Source organism: Hyperolius riggenbachi, chromosome 3 (assembly GCF_040937935.1).
Source record: "Hyperolius riggenbachi isolate aHypRig1 chromosome 3, aHypRig1.pri, whole genome shotgun sequence".
NCBI classification, from domain to species: domain Eukaryota; kingdom Metazoa; phylum Chordata; class Amphibia; order Anura; family Hyperoliidae; genus Hyperolius; species Hyperolius riggenbachi.
This window is the reverse complement of record NC_090648.1, coordinates 308798800-308820677: the sequence shown is the minus strand read 5'-3', so window position 1 is coordinate 308820677 and position 21878 is coordinate 308798800. Positions and strand designations below refer to the sequence as shown.

At 43.7% G+C, this 21878-nt stretch overlaps 1 protein-coding gene across 1 annotated transcript in view; it reads left to right on the top strand.

Moving 5' to 3' along the window:
• Nucleotides 1-21878, top strand: part of TRHDE (thyrotropin releasing hormone degrading enzyme) — a 909658-nt gene that overhangs the window by 599692 nt on the left and 288088 nt on the right. Inside the window, exon 7 of the mRNA XM_068272747.1 lies at nucleotides 9860-9925. Coding sequence (XP_068128848.1) covers nucleotides 9860-9925 — 66 coding nt within the window. The remainder of the gene's footprint in view (nucleotides 1-9859; nucleotides 9926-21878) is intronic.

Sequence of the window (21878 nt, the reverse complement as noted above, 5' to 3'; positions counted from 1 at the left end):
GTAATAGTGAATTCCCCTTTGATGCAACTGGCCAAACAATCAGTAGACTAAAAACCCTCAGTAGACTAGTCTAAACTGCTTAGTGAATTAAGGCCAATGTAGAAAATACATAAAATAGAATTTTTCTCTTAGATCTACGTGGAGAAAATTTCTTGTTTACATGTACATGTAGAAAGAGATATGTGCACCTTCCGTCTTTTTGCAATCCAGTTGAATGCAACAAAGTGGTCACAATTCAATACAAGATGTACTCACAGCATCATTAGATGTATTGTGAACAAGCTGCTGGTGAAGAGGTGGAGGTGAGGGGCTGAGGTGGGCCAAGCGACGGCCGCCTTGCATCCTTCTGGACGGTTGGTCACGCTGCATTCCACTGTACAGGCACCAGACCAGCATCCGGATAACGATGGGAATTGTCCCCGCCCCTTCTGGATGACTTGCAGCATCGATTATAGGACCTTCCCAATTACGCAGACGTACCTCCCGCTGAGCCGCCAGGACAGAGAAAGGCTGGGACCAAAAAAGGTGCAATTCAAAGGTCGCATCTATTCCGCATGCTCAACGCGGCCAAAAGGTCGCATTACATGCGTATACCACCAGGGTGCGCTTAAGCCGAATTCAGGCCAAACTTAGTATTGGTCACTGCCTGGGCATTCAAAAGTAAATGCATGTTTTTTACAGCTCAGAAAGTGTAAAGTGACAAACCTGTGCATTTAAAAACTCAAAATTGGGAGCCTTAGACCACAATAAATCATGCGGACAGCCACACTTCATTCACATACCCATATGCTAACAAGAAAGGTCTCTACAAAGGAACAACCAGTTTAATGAATCCACCCCCCCCCCCCCAAAAAAAAAGGAAAAAGAACCCCCAGGAAAGGAAAACCATGAGCATTAAGGGAAGAAAGACAAAACAAATTGAATTTATTTCCATTGATCTTCCATTTCGCCACCAAATAGAGAGTGGCAAAAAAGAGAAAAGCAAAAGGTGTATGGGTAAATACACCTATGGTTCTAATACCCATAAAAAGAGCCCTCCCTCAAGCATGGAGGAGGGGAGGAGTACTTATCTCTTCTCCACTTTTATTCTGGATGTTATAAAACATACAGAAAATCCACTAGGAACTTAATATTTCTCTGAATTTGCAGAGGTTACTTGATTATTGCAGGTGTTGAAGAAGGACTGTAATACATTCTGCTGTGTGTAGTTATTTCAAGTGAGAGGAGGAACACTTTCATTTTTCAGAATAGTAAAATAGAACTGTATTTGTGTTTGTAAAATATTAGTATATGTGTTTATGAGCAATTTTAGATATTTATAACTGGATGCAAATTCTAAAGATGCCTTTTAGAGGAAACCTGAAGGCCGAGGTTTATGCCATATTTATTTCCTTTTAAACAATACCAGTTGACAGTCCTACTGATTTCTTTGACTCACACACCTGAAACAAACATGCACCTAATCTTGTCAGATTTTTGTTGGAAACATCTGACATCTGATCTGCGTGCTTGTTTAGGGTCTATGGCTAAAAGTATTGGAGGCAGAGGACAGGACTGCCAGGCAACTGGAATTGCTTAAAAGGAAATAAATATGACAGCTTTCATATACCTCTCACTTCAGGTTCCCTTTAAAATGACCTATCATTAGTATTACAAGTGTGACTATGTACATTTAGGCTACTTTCACATCAAGACGTTGCGATTTAGGTGACGTTAAGGTCGCATAACGTGCCCCTATAAGGTCGCATAACGTGCCCCTAACGCAATGCCTGGTGGTGTTGAAGTTGGACGTCAGATTGAGCTGCGTTATGCAGCTCTCAAAGCAGCCGCTGCAGGATAGGGATGGGAAGTCCAGATCTTTTTAAGGATTGGATCATTTGAATCGAATCATTGAAAAGATCCGGATCTTTGAACCGAATCATTTGAATCATTTTACTAGGGAACTGGGTGAAATGGATGCAGGAAATTTGGGCGCATGAGGCAGGTGGACAAAAAGGGCGCCGCCATAAACTCCTATAATAAATATCGTTTAATGGGCGCCCAACAGGAAAAAAGGGCGCCGCAGAAAAATAAAGTTTTACAAGCGGCGCCCGGAGACTTTTAATGTTTTATAACTGCTTCTCATGATTACACATTATTTAATGAATTATAATTTTTTAAACATTATTTTTAAACGAAAAACAGTACAATATGTTTTTATAAATATTTTTAAACGACAAACGGCACAATATTTTTTTCAAACGTTATTAATGCTTATCACAGGGGGGGTCTTAAGTTTAGGCACCACAAGGGGGGTCTTAGGTTTAGGCACCACAAGGGGGGTATTAGGTTTAGGCACCACAAGGGGGTCTTAGGTTTAGGCACCACCAGGGGAGTTTTAGGGTTAGGCACCACCAGAGGGGTCTTAGGGTTAGGCACCACCAGGGGGGTCTTAGGGTTAGGCACCACCAGGGGGGTCTAAGGGTTAGGAACCACCAGGGGGGTCTTAGGGTTAGGCACCACCAGGGGGTCTTAGGGTTAGGCACCACCAGGGGGGTCTTAGGGTTAAGCGCCACCAGGGGAGTTTTAGGGTTAGGCACCACCAGGGGGGTCTTAGGGTTAGGCACCACCAGGGGAGTTTTAGGGTTAGGCACCACCAGGGAGGGTCTTAGGTTTAGGCACCACCAGGGGGGTCTTAGGTTTAGGCACCACCAGGGGGGTCTAGGGGTTAGGGGTAGGTGCAGGGAGGGTTCTGTGTGAGAGTAGAGTTAAGTATAGTTTTAGTAACATTCTTGTTAATCTTTTATAAAACGTTATTATACATTTCACTTTTTAAACAGGGAAGATTAACGTTTTTACAATTCCCGATTTCATACACATTATTTAATGATTTATAAGTTTATAAAACATTATTTTTAAACGAAATATAGCACAATTTTTTTTTAAACGTTATTCATGCTTATCGTTTAAAACCCTGCGCCCTTTTTCCCGGCGCCCTTTTTTAACGTACGCGGGTGAAATAACTAGCAGGACAGGACTTTCCCTGCACTGTACATTCTGTATGTTCCTGTTTCTTCCAGACAGACATCCACTGTGAACCGAATCTTGCATTGTGATGATCCGGATGATTCGACTCACAAAAAAGATCCGGATCAAATGAACGATTCGTTCATGATCCGGACAGTCCCACCATGAGTCACCACAGTGCAGTGAATATTAATTAGCCATGTGGCTAGTAACTGAGCATGTGCAAACAATCTAACGCAGCTCTATAGGGGTATAACGTACAGCATGCTGCACTATTATTTAACGTGCAGCGTTATACCCTAATGCAACGTGTGCACTGTGAACAGCACATTGATATCTGCTGTAACGTGGGACTTTAACATCCCACTGTGAAACCAGTCTTATATCATATAATCCTGATGCACTAAACACTAATAACAATCTTAATATTTTCTGGCAGTATGGATCATTAGTGTAAATGTTCCCTGGAATTTCCATTTTAGGTTTTTGTCCAGTCAAAAATTCCGACAGGTTTGCTGCAGGAACATTGCTGGAGATCAATATCATCTAAAGCATGTGAACTTTGCATGCAGATTCCTGGCTGGCCACATAATGGAGTAGTTGCAGAAGTAAGATATAAAAAGAAAAATTTGAGAGCCCCGAATAGAGTAATACTGTTAATTGGTATTCGTAGCAATGAATAGTAGAAATTTTACTCACAAACATGGGTTGCTGCCACAGGCAACCACTATATGCGCAAATGGGGAGATTATCCTGTCCCCACTCAGGCTTAAAGGGGAACTGAAGAGAGAGGTATATGGAGGCTGTCATGTTTATTTCCTTTTAGACAATACCAGTTGCCTGGCAGCCCTGCTGATCCTCTGCCTCTAATACTATTAGCCATAGCCCCTGAACAAGCATGCAGCAGATCAGGTGTTTCAGTGGTTAAGGCCCCGTTCACACTTGCGGTTTTGTCAAAACCGCACCGGATGTCCGGACCGCACCGGAGCCGGACCGGACCTGATCCGTACGGTTCCTATCCGGATCCGGTCCGTTTGCATCCGGTTTCCGTGCGGTGTGAACACGGTTGCGGTCCGGATCCGGTTTCTTAAGGAGATACCATCCTGTAAATACCTGGGGTCTGGGAGGTCAGCAGAAGGGTCTGGGGTCATTGTTGGAGACAGGTGGACGTGTGGAGACCATCTGTGGATACAGAGACTGCAGTTGGGACCATGGATCCAGGCATTTTTTACTCGTAAACCTGGGAATTCTCTCCTTCCTGTTGTTTGCCTCCTCGTTATCAGACATCAGACATGTTGCTGCCAAAACGAGCTCCAGCATGAAATTGCTGCTGCCCCACTCTTTGAACGCTTGGCCCATGTGGTCCCGAACCAAAATGCATAGGAAGTGGGGTAGAACGTCCGGTTTTTGTAGCCAGTGTGTTGTGCGCTCTCCGGCTCTCATTGCTTTGTATTGGCCGGATGGTGCAGTCCGGCTCTGCTCCGGATACGGCTGCCGGAGGAGCCGGACCAAAAAATAGCGCATGTTGGAACGGACGCCGGAGTCCGGATCCGGTCCGGATCCGGTCCGGCTCCGGTCCGGCAGAACGGACGCATGTGAACGGACGCATAGGCTTTCATTGCTATTGCCGTGCGTCCGTTCCGTCCGTTCTGCAAGCGGTCCGGCTCCGGCACGGCGATTCCGGACGGCCACCGCTAATGTGAACCGGGCCTTAGACTTATAAGTCTGATCTGACAAGACTAGCTGCATGCTTGTTTCTGGTTTTAATCAGATACTACTGCAGAGAAATAGACCAGCAGGGCTGCCAGGCAACTGGTAGTGATTAAAAGGAAATAAACATGACAGCCTCCATATACCTCTCTCTTCAGTTCCCCTTTAAGGTGCCCATACATGGTACAAATTTTCTTTTTTTTTCAATTAAATTATTTAGTTAGATTATTCGGTACTTATCCGTTAGCCGGGCGCATCCGGCAGGTGGCGCTAATTACTATTCCCCCTCCAGGCCGACATGGATAGTAGGGAAAGATGTAACTCTGGTGGAGTTTTGTCGCCACCTAGAGGATGCGCCCGGCTAACGGATCAGTACCGTATACCGATATTATTCTGTAAGGCCCAGTGCACACCAAAACCACTAGCAGATCCGCAATACGCTAGCGGTTTTGGGAGCTGATTTCAGAGCAATTCTAGGCAGGGGCGTTTCTAGGGTCCCTGGAGATCAGTGGCACCTGTGGGCACCAGGAGGGGAGGTGGCAAAAAAATGGGCGTGGCCATGCGGTGAGTGGGCATGGCCATGGGTGGGGCCAAATGTACATGAACTTAGCAGCGGTGTAAGCTACGGATAACGGGCCTGCCCATCGAAATATTGGACGGAGCCCCCTGTCCTTTATTTCGATCATTTACAATCAGTATAGGCATAGATCAAAGATGTATACGCACATACAATTTTGATTGGTCAATCACTGACCCCCAATTTCCCACCCCCGTGCAGTAAGTGGGCCAACAGACAATGAATTTTATGAACAGAGCTAAAATTGGCTAATCAAAATTGTATGTGTGTACCAGGCTTTACAGCTAATACTGTACATACTGAAAGTAGCAGGGATCAGCATACAATACAGCTGGTTTACAATCAATAAAGGCACAGAGTAACACCTTACACTGTACACACTGGAGGTAAATCAGCACACAGTGCAAGCACTAGAGAACAGCGTATACTGTACATACTGTAGGCAGCAGAATTCAGCACACTGCAGCTAGCGTGCCAAAAATATGACGATCACGTTGTGTGGCGTGCTTATCGCGCCACACCAAAAAATGGGTGGGCCATGGACCAGAATATAGGTGTGGTAACGGGTGGAGACAAATTTACATGAACCTAGCAATGGTGGGACATCAGATTAGGACAGTGGTGGCGAACCTTTTGGAGGCCGAGTGCCCAAACTGCAACCTAAAGTCACTTACCGGTATCTATCGCAAAGTGGCAACAGCAATTTAAACTAAATACTGTACAAACGTTTTAACTCATACATGAACATTATGGAAAATCCAAGTTGAAAATAAACTGTGAAGATAAACAATTTCATCCATCCTACTCCTGAAAAATGTATTCAATTTTTTAGAACCTCCCAGTTTTATTTTCTGTTTTAAAACGCTAAAAAAGTAGGTTTAATGCTATTGTCTCATATGATAAGGATTCAGCTTTTCCCATAGTCTCGCAGTTAGCAATCATGTGACCCCCAACAAGACATATTCAGCAATCATGAGGCCCCCAACAAATCAGGAGGCCCCCAACAAGACAAATTCAGCAATCATGAGGCCTCCAACAAATCATGAGGCCCCCAACAAGACAAATTCAGCAATCATGAGGCCCCCAACAAGACAAATTCAGCAATCATGAGGCCCCCAACAAATCATGAGGCCCCCAACAAGACAAATTCAGCAATCATGAGGCCCCCAACAAATCATAAGGCTCCCAACAAGACACATTCAGCAGTCATGAGGCACATAAATAGACAGCATTTCACATAAATAGGCAGAATGCCCCCTTAATATGGTAGCCCCCCCAAGTTAGGTAGTGAGTGACAGGGACCCCCAGGTTAGCTAGTGAGTGACAGGCGCCTCCAGTTAGGTAGTGAGTGACAGGGACCCCGATAGTGAGTGACAGGGAGCACCTTTAGGTAGTGAGTGAGTGCCAGGGAGCCCCTTTAGGCAGTGAGTGAGTGCCAGGAAGCCCCTTTAGGCAGTGAGTGAGTGCCAGGAAGCCCCTTTAGGCAGTGAGTGAGTGCCAGGAAGCCCCTTTAGGCAGTGAGTGAGTGCCAGGGAGCCCCTTTAGGCAGTGAGTGAGTGACAGGAAGCCCCTTTAGGCAGTGAGTGAGTGACAGGAAGCCCCTTTAGGCAGTGAGTGAGTGACAGGGAGCCCCTTTAGGCAGTGAGTGAGTGACAGGGAGCCCCTTTAGGCAGTGAGTGAGTGACAGGGAGCCCCTTTAGGCAGTGAGTGAGTGACAGGGAGCCCCTTTAGGGAGTGAGTGAGTGACAGGGAGCCCCTTTAGGGAGTGAGTGAGTGACAGGGAGGCCCTTTAGGGAGTGAGTGAGTGCCAGGGAGCCCCTTTAGTGAGTGAGTGCGTGCCAGGGAGCCCCTTTAGGGAGTGGGTGCGTGCCAGGGAGCCCCTTTAGGGAGTGGGTGCGTGCCAGGGGAGCCCCTTTAGGGAGTGAGTGAGTGCCAGGGGAGCCCCTTTAGGGAGTGAGTGAGTGCCAGGGGAGCCCCTTTAGGGAGTGAGTGAGTGCCAGGGGAGCCCCTTTAGGGAGTGAGTGAGTGCCAGGGGAGCCCCTTTAGGGAGTGAGTGAGTGCCAGGGGAGCCCCTTTAGGGAGTGAGTGAGTGCCAGGGAGCCCCTTTAGGGAGTGAGTGAGTGCCAGGGAGCCCCTTTAGGGAGTGAGTGAGTGACAGGGAGCCCCTATAGGGAGTGAGTGAGTGACAGGGAGCCCCTTTAGGGAGTGAGTGAGTGACAGGGAGCCCCTTTAGGGAGTGAGTGAGTGCCAGGGAGCCCCTTTAGGGAGTGAGTGCGTGCCAGGGAGCCCCTTTAGGGAGTGAGTGCGTGCCAGGGAGCCCCTTTAGGGAGTGAGTGAGTGACAGGGAGCCCCTTTAGGGAGTGAGTGAGTGACAGGGAGCCCCTTTAGGGAGTGAGTGAGTGACAGGGAGCCCCTTTAGGGAGTGAGTGAGTGCCAGAGAGCCCCTTTAGGGAGTGAGTGCGTGCCAGGGAGCCCCTTTAGGGAGTGAGTGACAGGGAGCCCCTTTAGGGAGTGAGTGAGTGACAGGGAGCCCCTTTAGGGAGTGAGTGAGTGACAGGTAGCCCCTTTAGGGAGTGAGTGAGTGACAGGTAGCCCCTTTAGGGAGTGAGTGAGTGACAGGTAGCCCCTTTAGGGAGTGAGTGAGTGCCAGGGAGCCCCTTTAGGGAGTGAGTGAGTGCCAGGGAGCCCCTTTAGGGAGTGAGTGAGTGCCAGGGAGCCCCTTTAGGGAGTGAGTGAGTGCCAGGGAGCCCCTTTAGGGAGTGAGTGCGTGCCAGGGAGCCCCTTTAGGGAGTGAGTGAGTGAGTGAGTGAGTGACAGGGAGGCCCCCTCTCTAGCCGCCGCCGCTCCCCCCCCCACCTCTCAGCAGACCTCAGGATCAGCGGCGACCCGACCAGATGTACGAGCGGGCGCTGGACGCACCCGCTCAATATGCGGAAGTGATGTCACTTCCGCATATCAGTGCGGGCGCTGGGTCCTAGCGCCCGCACGATTGGTCGCCGGCTCGCCGCCTGATCCTGAGGTCTGAGACGCGGCGCCGGCGGCTGGAGGTAGCCGCTGACAGAGGGGGCAGCGGCGGCCGGGAGATCCGTGGCACCCCAGGAAAGATTGGGGGCACGTGCCCCCCTAAAACAGGGCTAGCGACGCCCCTGATTCTAGGTATGTTTAGAGAGGTTTTCTAAACATTCCTAGCGGTTTTGGGTGCGTTTTTGTGTAGCAGATTACACATATTGTTACAGTAAAAGCTGTTACTGAACAGCTTCTGTAACAAAAACGCCTGGCAAACCGCTCTGAAGCAGCATTTTTCAGAGCGGTTTGCGTTTTTCCTATACTTTACATTGAGGGCGAAGCGCTTCCGAAAACCACAAACGTGCAGCAGGAGGCGCGTTTGCGGCTTGGCAAAAACCTCAAACCGCCGGTGTGCACCATCCCATTGCAATACATTAGCCAAGCGTTTTTACAGGTGGATGCGGCCGGCGGATCGCTCCAAAAACCGCTCGGTGTGCACTAGGCCTTAGATCGAATATAAAGATTTTTTTCCAACATGCCTGATCGGATTTTTATAGAAAAAACGGGGTAATCATTTGTTTTTCTTGATTAAAAAAAATATTTTTTGGGTTTTGGTTGAAAACACAGGAAAATCAAATGTTTTTATTGTACTGTGTATGGGTATCATTAGAAGTTGCTCTCTGTAGATAGGAAGAAAAAGGGCAGAAACACCCATCCACCAGGTACTGTAGATATTAAGTGATTTGTGTATACAGAGGCGCCAGAAAGTATAACATATATTAAAAACTGTTTAAAATACGGGGTATTGGTGGACCATTTTAAACTATTTTTAATATATTTTATACTTTCTGGCGCCTCTGTATACACAAATAATTGCAGAAGTAAGCCGTTTATTTTTGTGTCTTGAAATCTCCTCAGGGGCTCTTCAATGAATAATAAGATTAACTTTAACTGGGCATTTCTGAAAAATGTGATTGTTAAATGTACTTAATACAATATAGATGCACTTTAAATAAAAAAAATGACTGATATATGTAACAGAAATTTTATGTGAAAATGACATTTCACTGTAAAGCTTACAAATCATTCAGCTTTAGTTCATCAGTTAAGATATAGAAACAGGGAAAAAATATTGGACCAGTGTGATGATTAAAATTAAAATGGCATTTTATATTCAAAATGATCCTTCCCTCTTCTAAATATTTTGTGGATTTCTAAATAACACACAGTTGCAAGCTGAATCTCATAAAAACACAGGTGATCATATTTGTTATGAATGTACAGCTTGCTTGCATGCATTTGGCATCTTTGTTTTTGCAGAAGAAATAATTCTACTTAGCTGGATTAGTCTTAACACCTCCATTTAGACTTTACATCAACTCTTAAAAAGGGGGATGTGTGCCAATCACAGCGGTAGGAATGTCTGCAGGGTAGAACATTCAAAGCAATCTTTTGAGTATAACATTTGAATTTCAGCCATCTGCGTTTGCATTTTTATAAAGAATGGATGTGATTCATTATTCTGAATTTAAAATACTAACTGATATATTTTATCCACAGGGGGCGGCCTTGATTCGCATGCTGGCTAATTTTATGGGCCATAAAGTATTTCAGAGGGGGTTGCAAGTAAGTTATTTCCTTACATTATTTTATCTAGCTTTGTTAGGTTAACATTGTTTTATTTGAAAAATCTATTACATTAAACATGGACAGTGCAGCATGTATTCATAGTTGTATATAACAGATAACAGAGAATTGGACCATTTAAAAGCACAAAAGAGCGATACAAATCAAAGTAAATATGTGCATATTTGGGAGATTTTAAAGTGGACCTGAATTCTTGCACAAGACAGACATAGATAAATGCATCCTGTATGTATTATGTCTAATTCCCTGTTATCTGTGATTAATCACCACTGTAATTTGATCTCTCAGCTGTGTCAGCTCAGGAATGTCATCTGCCACGGCAGAGCAACTAATTCGTAAACACAGGATGTTAACAATATGTCTGCTTCCATGAAAGCAGGAAGTAGACACACTGCAGATTAATTGCAGGATTTGTAAAAGCTGTAACAAAGAATTTTTTTATTAAAGATTATTATGCTGTTGCGTATCTTTTAGAGCAGAGAGGAAGTTCTGAGTTTGCGTCCGCTTTAAAAATGGTGACTACAAGCTAAGACCTATAGATTCTGCATCACAAGTAAACAAAAATATATCCTGTAAATCAATATATCTACTTACAAAACGATATTATAGATGCATTATAAGGTGTATTGCCAGCATGTTTTGAGCCAGTGTGTTCTATTTGTTTCCCATGAGACCCTGCTGAACTAGCCAAAAATTCTATACACAGTCCCTCCTCCTGGGGATCCAGTTCATAAACACATATTAGGATAAATACACAAACCAGTGTTAGGCTCCCTGCACACTGCAAATCCGTTTTGCGATTCCGTTTCCGATTTCCCCTGAATACAATCGACAGAAAAATGGAGGAAAAAACGCAGCATGCAGTAACTATTAAAAATCGTACACAACAAGCAAACTGCAGCGAGTCCCTGTGGAATAGGTCTAGTCAGGTCTATGTTGCCGGTGCACAATCCCTCTGTGGGTCACCACTCCACACACGATTCAATGTAGTAAATACGAAGGAGGCACTCAATTGGCTTCAAACTTGCGTTTTATCAAATCCCAGTAATACACGACATGTTTTGGGGCATATCCCCTTCATCAGGTGTACATACATTGAATGGCACACAGTGAATAAATACATACTTCTAACCACCACACCCTAAATTGGACCACCTCCATCTTGTCAGCTGACAAGTCAGCTGATAACTGACATCACACAGTCCAAAGTCTTGTTAACCCCTTAGGGCACTGATCAGAGGCATTACTATATCAGTCTACCTCGGTAAACCTGATTAACAAATCTTACTGCATCTTAGGTAAACCTAATACAGACAATACTAAGAAAAGCTTCTGTTGCAAATATTTGGACCACAGATCCATCTTACCACCCTCCAACCGACACCCCCAACCAACCAATCACGATGGTGTGTGTCCCATTAATACCTGGGGATTGGAGAGAGAGAGAGAAATTAAATTAGTAACACGTAATACAGCATCAGCTGACAAGATGGAGGTGGTCCAATTTAGGGTGTGGTGGTTAGAAGTATGTATTTATTCACTGTGTGCCATTCAATGTATGTACACCTGATGAAGGGGATATGCCCCGAAACATGTCGTGTATTACTGGGATTTGATAAAACGCAAGTTTGAAGCCAATTGAGTGCCTCCTTCATATTTACTATATTAAAAATCGTACTCTGATGTAAAAAACAGTTAAAAATCGCAATTGCATGCAGTGTGCAGGGAGCCTTAACATTGTCATGCTCAAGCAGCATACAGCTATTTTACTGACACTTACAGTAGTAACGTAGCATGTGTTGCAGAATTACTGCAACCCACGTTACCTTGGTAAAGCATGCCTTACTATGAGAACATGTGTTTTGTAAGAAGCCTAAGGCCCTGTACACACTGCTGCGCTTTTAAAATCACATGCGATTTTTAAATCGCAAGCCTTCATGAGAATAGGAAAAGCGCATCGCACCAATGTGTACAGGTCTTCACGATTTTCATTATTTTTTAAAAGACCTTGCAATTAAAAATTACATGCGATTTGAAAAGCGCAGCAGTGTGTACAGGCCCTAACAAGTGTTATCATAGCAAATGTTGGTACATACATTGACTCCATTAACACACACTTACATCATTTGCTGGAAGTGAAAGAGTGCTGTATACAGAGTTCCTTGCTGCATTCCAGCTTATGTCATTGTATGCACAATCTGCTGTGTATATATACTTAAAGGATACCCGAAGTGACAGGTGACATGATGAGATAGACGTGTATGTACAGTGCCTAGCACAAAAATAACTATGCTGTGTTCCTTTTTTTTCCCTCTGCCTGAAAGAGTTAAATATCAGGTATGTAAGTGGCTGACTCAGTCCTGACAGGACCTTTTTATCTTTCTTGCTCTCAGAAGCCATTTTCTGCTAGGAAAATGTTTTATAGTTGGACTTTCTCATCAGTGAGGGTAGTCACTTCCTGTCTGAGTCAGGACTGGGTCAGCCACTTACATACCTGATATTTAACTCTCTCTGATAGAGAAAGAAAAAAATTGAACAAAGCATAGTTATTTGTGTGCTAGGCACTGTACATACACGTCTATCTCATCATGTCACATTTCACTTGAAGTATCCTTTAAAGCAGGGGTCCCCAACCTGTGGTCCGCAGCCCACTGTTGGTCCGTGGGACGTTTTCAGTTGGGCCACGGGACTGTTCCCTTGCCCTCCCCCCCCCCCCCCCCCCGGCAGGTGCGCTGCTGGGAATCGGTTATACGCGTGCAGGAGAGGAGGGAATACAGAGGAAGTGGCCACTGCGCTAAGGTAACAGCAGCAGCGGCGGCCGCGGGGGGGGGGGGGGGGCACTACCTGCCCATACTAGGGCGCTATACTGGGCACTATACTAGCTATACTGGGGCACTATACTAGCTATACTGGGCACTATACTAGCCATACTGGGCACTATACTAGCCATACTGGGCACTATACTAGCCATACTGGCCACTATACTAGCCATACTGGGGCACTATACTAGCCATACTGGGGCACTATACTAGCCATACTGGGCACTATACTAGCCATACTGGGCACCATACTAGCTTTACTGGGGCAACTATGCTAGCTATGCCGCCGCAAACCCCCCCCCCCCCCCGGTAACCCACTGCGCACGACACAGTCCACTAGGACGTGCACCAGCTCCCCCCCCCACCACCACCAGAAAACAATTTGGTCAGAAGGTGGTCCTCAGGCCGGAAAAGGTTGGGGACCCCTACTTTAAAGGACAACTGAAGTGAGAAGGGATATGGAGACTGCCATTCCTTTTAAGCAATGCATAAGCAAAGTCAGCTGCAGACAGTGCTCTTGCCACCTATCAGCTGCTCCTGTGACATACTGGGAGCTTACAAGCACTTAGCACAGGCAGTGGGGAGGATACTGTCCCAGGTAGGGACATCTGAGAGCAGAGGCACTAAATGTTGAAATTAGACTTTTTATGCTGCAATGAAACCACATTACATGCCAAATGCTGGCACGTGTGGTTACAAAGCTGCAATTTGGCTGCATTAAACTGTATCTGGAAGGTGCTTTCTCACTAATAGCTGAACCACAATTGCACAGTTCAGCCACGTATGGGAAAGAGACCGAATAATGATGCAGCAACACACCTAGATATTTACTTTCTTTTAATGTGTTCTTTAATGATTTACGAAGGAAGGTTTGAAATGAAGAGCTTTGCATTTTACCCATTAGTTGCATTTTTTCAGATATGATTATTTATTGGATTTATATAGCACCAACGTATTATGCAGCGCTGTACAATAAATAAGGTTACAGACAATGGGGGTGACAGACAACACAATATAGGTAACGAGCAATAAGATACACAATGCCAGATCATACACTGGAGTAGTATTCCCAATAATACAAGTTCACGTTATTCTGTGGGTAGAGTGCATAATCAAGTTTGATATACAAGGATGGAGGGTACAGTCAAAGGCTTACAATTTAAAGGAATGGGGAGGTAACCCGATAAGAGGGGAGTTAATGTCAAACATCCATTCAGATTCACAGGAATTTCTCTGTGTACGATTTCATATGTTAACAGTGAAAGAAAGGATGCTGCTAGGTTCATTTTACTGTTAGCAGCCCCACTTTCTGTGGCTGATCACTGGGGGAATTTTTAGTGTGGACCACTATTAACACCTAACCAGGAACAACAGATTTAATCTCTGTATTACCATTACAACAGCAGGTACCAGAGTTTGATGCTTATTTATAAACCTGCACCATTGTGCTTTGTACAATAACCTCTAGTGTGTAAATGCTTAAGTCATACCATTTAACCGATTTTTATGGGCTGTGCTTTGCAGGTAATAAGCAGTATTTTGTTTTTGTCATGGTTTTAAAAATAAAGTCCCAGACTAAAGGATATTGCACTTTCCTTGATTCTTTTCATAATTATTTCTGTTAGCATGAAACATTGAGACGTTGTTCTGCAACTCGTTCAGTTTGCCTTAATGCTGAAAAACAGAGGTGAAAGTTGTTTTTGTTTGCTTTGTGATTGTTATGTGACAATTTTTCATAACTAACAAATCTACCTTAACCAATTAAAAGACAAACGGAAAGAACATTAAAAATAAACAAAAACAATGAAAGTCATTTATTCTCCAGAAATCTGTTTTGGTGAAATCATTTTAGAGGCAGCTGTAGATGATGAATAATTTATTAGGTGGTATACTACTTAGAAATGTCCCTTAAAGTAAATTGATGTTCACCTGAAATACAATTATGCTAAAATAGTGAGAGTAATCAATCTTATCTGCTCTCCGTTAGCTTTTCATTTTGAGTTTTATGTAAACTGCGTTTGGGAACAGGTCGTGTTTTTGCACCCCGATTTTAGCCCATAAATGTACTGAAATGTACAAATAAACAGAGGAAAGTTCTGCTTGTGTCAGCTACGCATAAGCCCTGCTTAAATCCAAGCCGTCTGACTTGATAATATAATTTTAATATGATTTCTCAACACTGTTTTTGAATGGTAATCCCCTAGAAAACATTGCAGTGATTGCTATATAAATCTGCTTATTAGATATATCCCAAAGGGGGGCAGTAGCAATAAGAATCTCTGATAAGCTAAGCCTAATTAAAGCTTTTATGGACACATAGTATGAGAGCTAAATTCCATTGTAATGTTACACTAAATCCCATAGAGCATACTTGTCTCCCATGCTAAAAAGGTTAAAACCACAATTGAGGAGCTTATTTCTTTTTTTTTTTTTTTTTTTTTTCCAGTGCTTTATATGATTCCAGTACACAGTTTGTGTTGCATTTGCTTGAGAGAGAATTTAAAGACTGTGAAAATAGTACCTTCTTGTAGACCTCGTAATTAAGTGGGTTGTGCTTTGTTATAAAATATGGCTGTGCTGCATAAGTAATTGAAAGCTTGAGCTGGTTTAGGATTTAAGATTGCCAGCCTCAGATTGAATTGCATTTTACATTACAACTTGAGTTTAGAAATGTAAAAATGAAAGGGACAAACAATCGAGATCCCACTATAATGTAGTATGTTAGGTTAGGGATGACCTATGGATAAATATGAGAAACTATTCACAAGAATGGGTTACCTTCAAGGCAACCACTGGTGGCAGGTGGAGAACATGTCCTATCACCACTAAGGCTAAGAAGTCGCTCTCCATAGATAAGAAAAAATGGTCAACCCCCCTTTTTTGGTAAAGACATTTTTTTAGAAACAGAGGCGACAATGTAGTATAAAATATGTGAAATGTTCAAAACTGGGGGGGGGGGGGGGGTGTTTGGAGTCAATGTAAGAACAATCGCTTATTACTTACACCCAAAATGGATGCAATGTGTGTTGTGGGTCTATAGCCCAATTCCTTAGACACATGCAAGAGGAGCAAACTGAAAACAAAAAAGTACGCCTTTTTTTCTACAGATTGAGTTTAGAAACGGGTCATTCTAGCAACAGCAACAAAATTAGATGATGTCCTTAAACTTCTACCAGATTGCCAGTGTTTTTTTTTATTTATTTTTGTAATGTCTTCTTCTGTGATAGATTTTAATGCACTAGCACCCCTAACATCCAGCTACAGTAGGTATTACCTCTAATTAACTGGTGAAAGGTTAAAGAAAAAAAGTAAAAGGAAGAATTAAGTGTGAATATCCTTAATAACCCAACCGGTACTTTAACAAAGTGTGCAGCCTTGGTGGTCAGGAAGGGGAACCTTGCAAGGAAACCTACTTCCTGCCTTAACAACTTTAGGCCAGACTTTCTCACCAACAGGTCCCAAGTTATCAAGCTGGGGGACTTTCACTTTCAGGAAATGGCCACAAGCACTGGTGCATCCCAGGGCTGCATCCTGTCTCCACTGCTATAACTGCATATCCACAGCTGACTCAGTCAAGGTAATTCAGTTTGCTTATGACATCACCATTGTCAGCCTTGTCACCAAGGATAACATCCAGAAGTACTGTCAGCAAGTGGAGAGAATATGCCACTGGTGCAAAGAGAACAGACTGGTTCTCAACACTGCTAAAACTGTTAAACTGATCATTTACTTAGGATGTCTGCTCCCAACTCACCTCCAATCTATACTGACAGCACTAAGGTGGCTAGTGTACCCTGTGCGTGCCTCCTGGGTGGGCACCACCATCTCAAGTGATCTCAGCTGGAAGGCCAACATCACTGCAACCCAGCGTAAAGCCCAGCAGAGACACTTCTGTCTCCGCCAACTGGGGAAGTTCAGCATGGCCCAAGAGAGTCTGACAAGTTTTTATTCCGCCTCCATTGAATCAATCATCTGCTCATTTCATCTTGGCCTGGTTTCCAGGCCCACCATCAGTGACAGACATAAACTACAGAGGGTCATCAGGCCGGCGGAGAGTATCATTGAAAGACTCTTCCCCTCACTCACCCTTCTGTACCAGACTGCGCTTTGGAGTGCTGAGGATTGCAAATGATCCCACCCACCCAGGACACTGCTACTTCAGCACTCTTTCATCCCGATGGCAGCTTCGGGCCATCTCCACCAGGACCACTAGACACAAGAACTCCTTCTTCCCCTTGGCTGTCAGCCTCCTTAACACTCTTCACATTCTTCAACCATCTACCTGCCCAAGTGACTAACTGATCAGACACTTTGTGACTTTCTTAAGCAGTGTTGCAAGATGTTTACTGTTGTGTATTTATTTAGATTGTCTTCTTTGCTACTTTAAATACACGTTATATGCCTATCTACCTATCTCTATCTTCTACTTTAGCCATGTACTGTGCCAAACCCAATACCAGGCAGGACCCAGTCATGGTTGGCAAAATAAAAAAAAGGATTCTGATTCTTTCAACATTGAGGATTCCCTGCTGCTACCATTACTTTATAATTGGCTTTGTGCCAATACTCTCATCTGGGTTTGCAACATCAATTGGCTATGCCTAAATTATGACTTTTCTTCTTATTGCCAAGCCCTCGCCTCTCCCTTAACTGGTTCCATGCTCTTGTAGTTGGAATCTACGCCCTGCCAGGATATAGATTTCAAATTTCCACTGCCACTATCGCCACCCTACAATGCTGTCTATTCACAACTGCGCTCTGTACTCTGGTCAGGAGCCAGTTTCACAGTGGTCACAAACAAAAAGAGAAGAAAACTGCTCTGGTCCTTAAAGGACAACTGTAGTGGGAGATATATACGGAGGCTTCCATATGTATTTCCTTTTGACCTCCCTGGTGTTCAATTTCCCCAGTATTTCTGTACAAAAAGTGATCCAATTAAATTTCATAAACTTTTTTTTCCTATAACTTGCCAAAATGTGTCAAGCAAGGGTCTAGTATACAATGCAGGATAGTATTGATGTGTATGCACATCAATACTGTCAACAGCATGTTTTGTATTGGCATGTATAACAGTCAATACCGTTAGGGAGGTTAAACTATACCATTTTCCTGGCAGCCCTGCTAATGTTATTTGGCTGCAGTAGTGTCTGAATAACAGAAACAAGCAAGCAGCTAATCTTGTCAGATCTGACAATAATATCAGAAACACCTGATCTGCTTCATGCTTGTTCAGGGTCTACGGCTAAAAGTACTAGCAGCAGAGGATCAGCTGGATAGCCAGGCAACTGGTATTGCTTAAAGGGAAATAAATATGGCAGCCTCCATATCCATCTCACTACAGTTGTCATTTAAGGGGCCAGAGCCCTCTAGTCAAGAAAGTGTTAGTGTACCTCCACCAGGCCTCTCCCTCTCCCCACGTACCCAAACTGAAGACAAAAATGTAATTTATAAAGACTTGTTGGCATTATATACTGTCAAATATAAGAGATCAAACTAAAGCATTTTTAAGTCTTCCTGTTAATGTTTTACAGATTGATTATTGCTGGCAGGTAATCACTTTGTATACAAAACAAACAAAAAAGTTCTATCTGTGTCAATATACTTGCATACATGGTTATGGATGCACACGGTGAGCAGGCTACTTCATTGGCCTTCTAAATTCCATGTCTATATTCCTCAAACTGTGTGGTAGTCCTTTGACACCTGGTAAATTATTTTTCAGAATGTAAATCAATCTGTATGCATCATGCTATTTTCTTAAGAAAGTGGTTCAGAGCGCTATTTCTAAGGACGAGCACAATGACTGATTTGTACAAACCGGAATCCACTGCAAAATGTGCAATTTTTAAAAGTTACTTTTTCTTTTTCGCACATAACTTTACGTTATATTTTGTCAGAGCACACGCTTCTTATTTCTGATTGATAAGCTCCCTTTCCCTGCAGAATGTCCCCTTAAGATTTTCCCATTAGCAAGCCATCAAGAGATATGAGAATGTGCTCATCCTTTGTATATAGAGAACCAGGTCACAAACTGCTATAACAATGAAATGAAATAGCAGGCTGCTGAACATGGCTTTACCTGTTAATGTGAATATTCTCTAGAGGTGGTTGGGTTTTGCAGTGGCTAATGGCAAGATATTGTGTCCTGCCTCTGCATGCAGTGTGGAAGATAAAGGAGCTTCCTTATTAGGGGGTTGCTGTTGTGGTTACCCTGTGCAGCATTGCAGCATGCTCTTGCATGCATATTAATGAGTGTAAAGTAAGAAAATTAGCCACACAGTCAGAGAAATAACTTTACAGGTGAGTGGAAACAAAGAAGAGACAAGGTTAGATAAAAATGGAAAAAACATAAAATAATAACAGGTGGGACGTATTACAGTGTTTACAGCCAAATTACAGTGTTTTAAAAGTAACTTAACCCTCCTGGCGGTCTATTAAAAACCGCCAGGGGGCAGCGCAGCCGTTTTTGTTTTTTTTAAAAATCATGTAGCGAGCCTAGGGCTCGCTACATGATAGCCGCTGCTCAGCGGCATCCCCCCAGCCCCGCCGATCGCCTCAGGCGATAGGCGATCAGGAAATCCCGTTCAAAGAACGGGATTTCCTGGAGGGCTTCCCCCGTCGCCATGGCGACGGGGCGGGATGACGTCACTGACGTCATGGACGTCGTGACGTCTAAGGGAATCCTGATCCACCCCTTGCCGCTGCCTGGCGCTGATAGGCCAGGCAGCGCAGGGGTCTAGGGGGGCTGTGTTGCAACGCAGATAGCGGCGATCGAGCAGGGGCGGTGGCAATCGAAGTGCTGACACAGCTAGCAAAGTGCTAGCTGCGTTCAGCAAAAAAAAAATTACTCAAATCGGCCCAGCAGGGCCTGAGAAAACCTCCTGCGCGGCTTACCCCGAACTACGTTCGGGGTTACCGCCAGGAAGGTTAAGCTCCATCTTCTGGGGGTGACGACGTTACTCACTGTGCGCTGCAATAGCCATAATTCCTATTACGGCCTATGGTGGTGCCGCCTGTGCCCAAATCTCCCGAGCTTTTTTAACAGCGCTCGATCAGAACTTGTTTAAGTCGAGAAGCCAAATCTTTCCTGTCCATACAATTGTAAGGGCAGAAGGTCACTTGCACCACTGCAAACTATGGCAAGTATTGTGGATACTTAGTAATAGAAGATATCTGTACAATGTTGTGTTTTACTCCTAATTCGGCAGATGCAGTAAAATAAGCACAGGTGTTCAAGATTCTACATTTAAAATGTTCTTCAAACACAAGACCTTGACCAACACAAGAGTAGATTCATCTTTGTTTTATTCACAATTCATCAGTAAACAAAGCAGAAGCATTTGGTCTAGTCCTAGCAAATATAGCTCAAATTGTAATTCATAGCTCAAACTATGAAAAGGTTGGACAACATCATGTGTACATTCACTAAAGCTTCTTGCACACTACACGCAATTTTTTTTTATACTATTTAATATTTGTTTCCAATTAAAAACGTAGCAGCATGCAGTACTTTTTTTAATTAGAATAAAAAAATCGGATCGTATAAAAAATGGGAATCACATATAGTGTGCAAGAGGCCTCATGTTGCATTCCATCACAGCAAGTGAAATCCTACGGAGAATCGCTGTTTCAGATGAAAGATCCATTTTTTGTCAAGTTGTAAGGTACTTACTCTTATGCTGGTCAAGGATGTATGTTTGAAGAGATACTAGTTCGCTGGTGTCTAATTTACTGGACCATTGCATGGAGAACTTTTTCCAAAGAGAGTGCCATCCACAGCCGTATAGATATTTCACATTCGCCACAGCAAACAATGTTCAAGTAGTACAATGGTCATTTTAAATGCAGCCATGTTATTTGGCCTTATGTTATACATGCACATAAAAACAATAATAACAATATAATCAAGATATGAAAATGTTCCCTTTAAAAGGGAACCTGAGATTGTCACACAGCATACAAATATACTTATCTGGGGCTTCCTCCTGCCTCTCTGGCCTGATTGGTCCTCTTCTGACTCCCAGTTTGCCCACATTTAACATCACCAGAAGTGTTCTGCACCTGCACAGTACTACTGCACAGGCATAGAATGCTCCTAGCCATGGGAGCGAGATGATGGAACGTGCCTGGTTGGACTGCACCTGCTCTAACTGAAGAATTTTCCGGGGCCAGTTACGGGTGAATGGGGAGAAGAGTGGGAGTGATTAGGCTGAAGGGAAGCCCAAGGTATGTATATTTTTTGCTGTGGCCCCATCTCAGGTACACTTTAATCCTAGCAATATTTAAGGCTTATCTAAGAGGTCCTGGGCAACCATGTCCTCCCCCTTCCTTTGACCCGCTAAGAAAGGCAGTTTGAGTGGCAGATTGACCCATGCCCTTCCTGTATTTGGCTAAGGAGTGGTGAATGGCAACTACCAAGTGGCAACATGGCTTAGAGGAGTTTGGGAAGAAGGACTCTATGATGCAACAGCTACCACATACTTATCCCTATTTACAGTAAATTTGACATATCTGAGAGCCTTTATTAAAATCTAATCTGTGCCTTATGTTGCAAGATTAGAATAAGTGAAGGTGGGTCACCAAAAAACAAAAACAAATGTATGCTTCCATCAGAATAATTCAAATTAAAAAAATAGGTTATGTTTTTTTTAAAGTTAAGCATAGTTGATGAAAATAAGAATCCCTACAGTACTAAGCTTCAGTGCTTGACATGAGCGCTGGTCTCGTGTGTCTCAATGAAATAGAAAAACAATTGGACAATGGCAAATTGTTGCTGTATTAGGAAAATTGGTAAAATGTGTTGTTCTTTAGGACTTCTTCCTGTAGTGTCACAGCAAAACAACAAACCATAATAAATATCATCACTACTGATTGCAGGGGACGATAAAATTGTGTAGTCATTTCAGCCATCAGTCATTTACTAGAACTCTGTTCACTGCCCTTTATGATGCTGAAATATGACAGGAAAATATATAGTCACAATGGGAATAACTGGTGATCATTACTGCAATCACAAGCAGTTTTCTTTAAGCAGCTCAGTTTCAAAACTGATTCAAAGGAGTCACACAATAACCATGGTGTCACCGATCTGATAGACTGCCTGCTCACCTCTG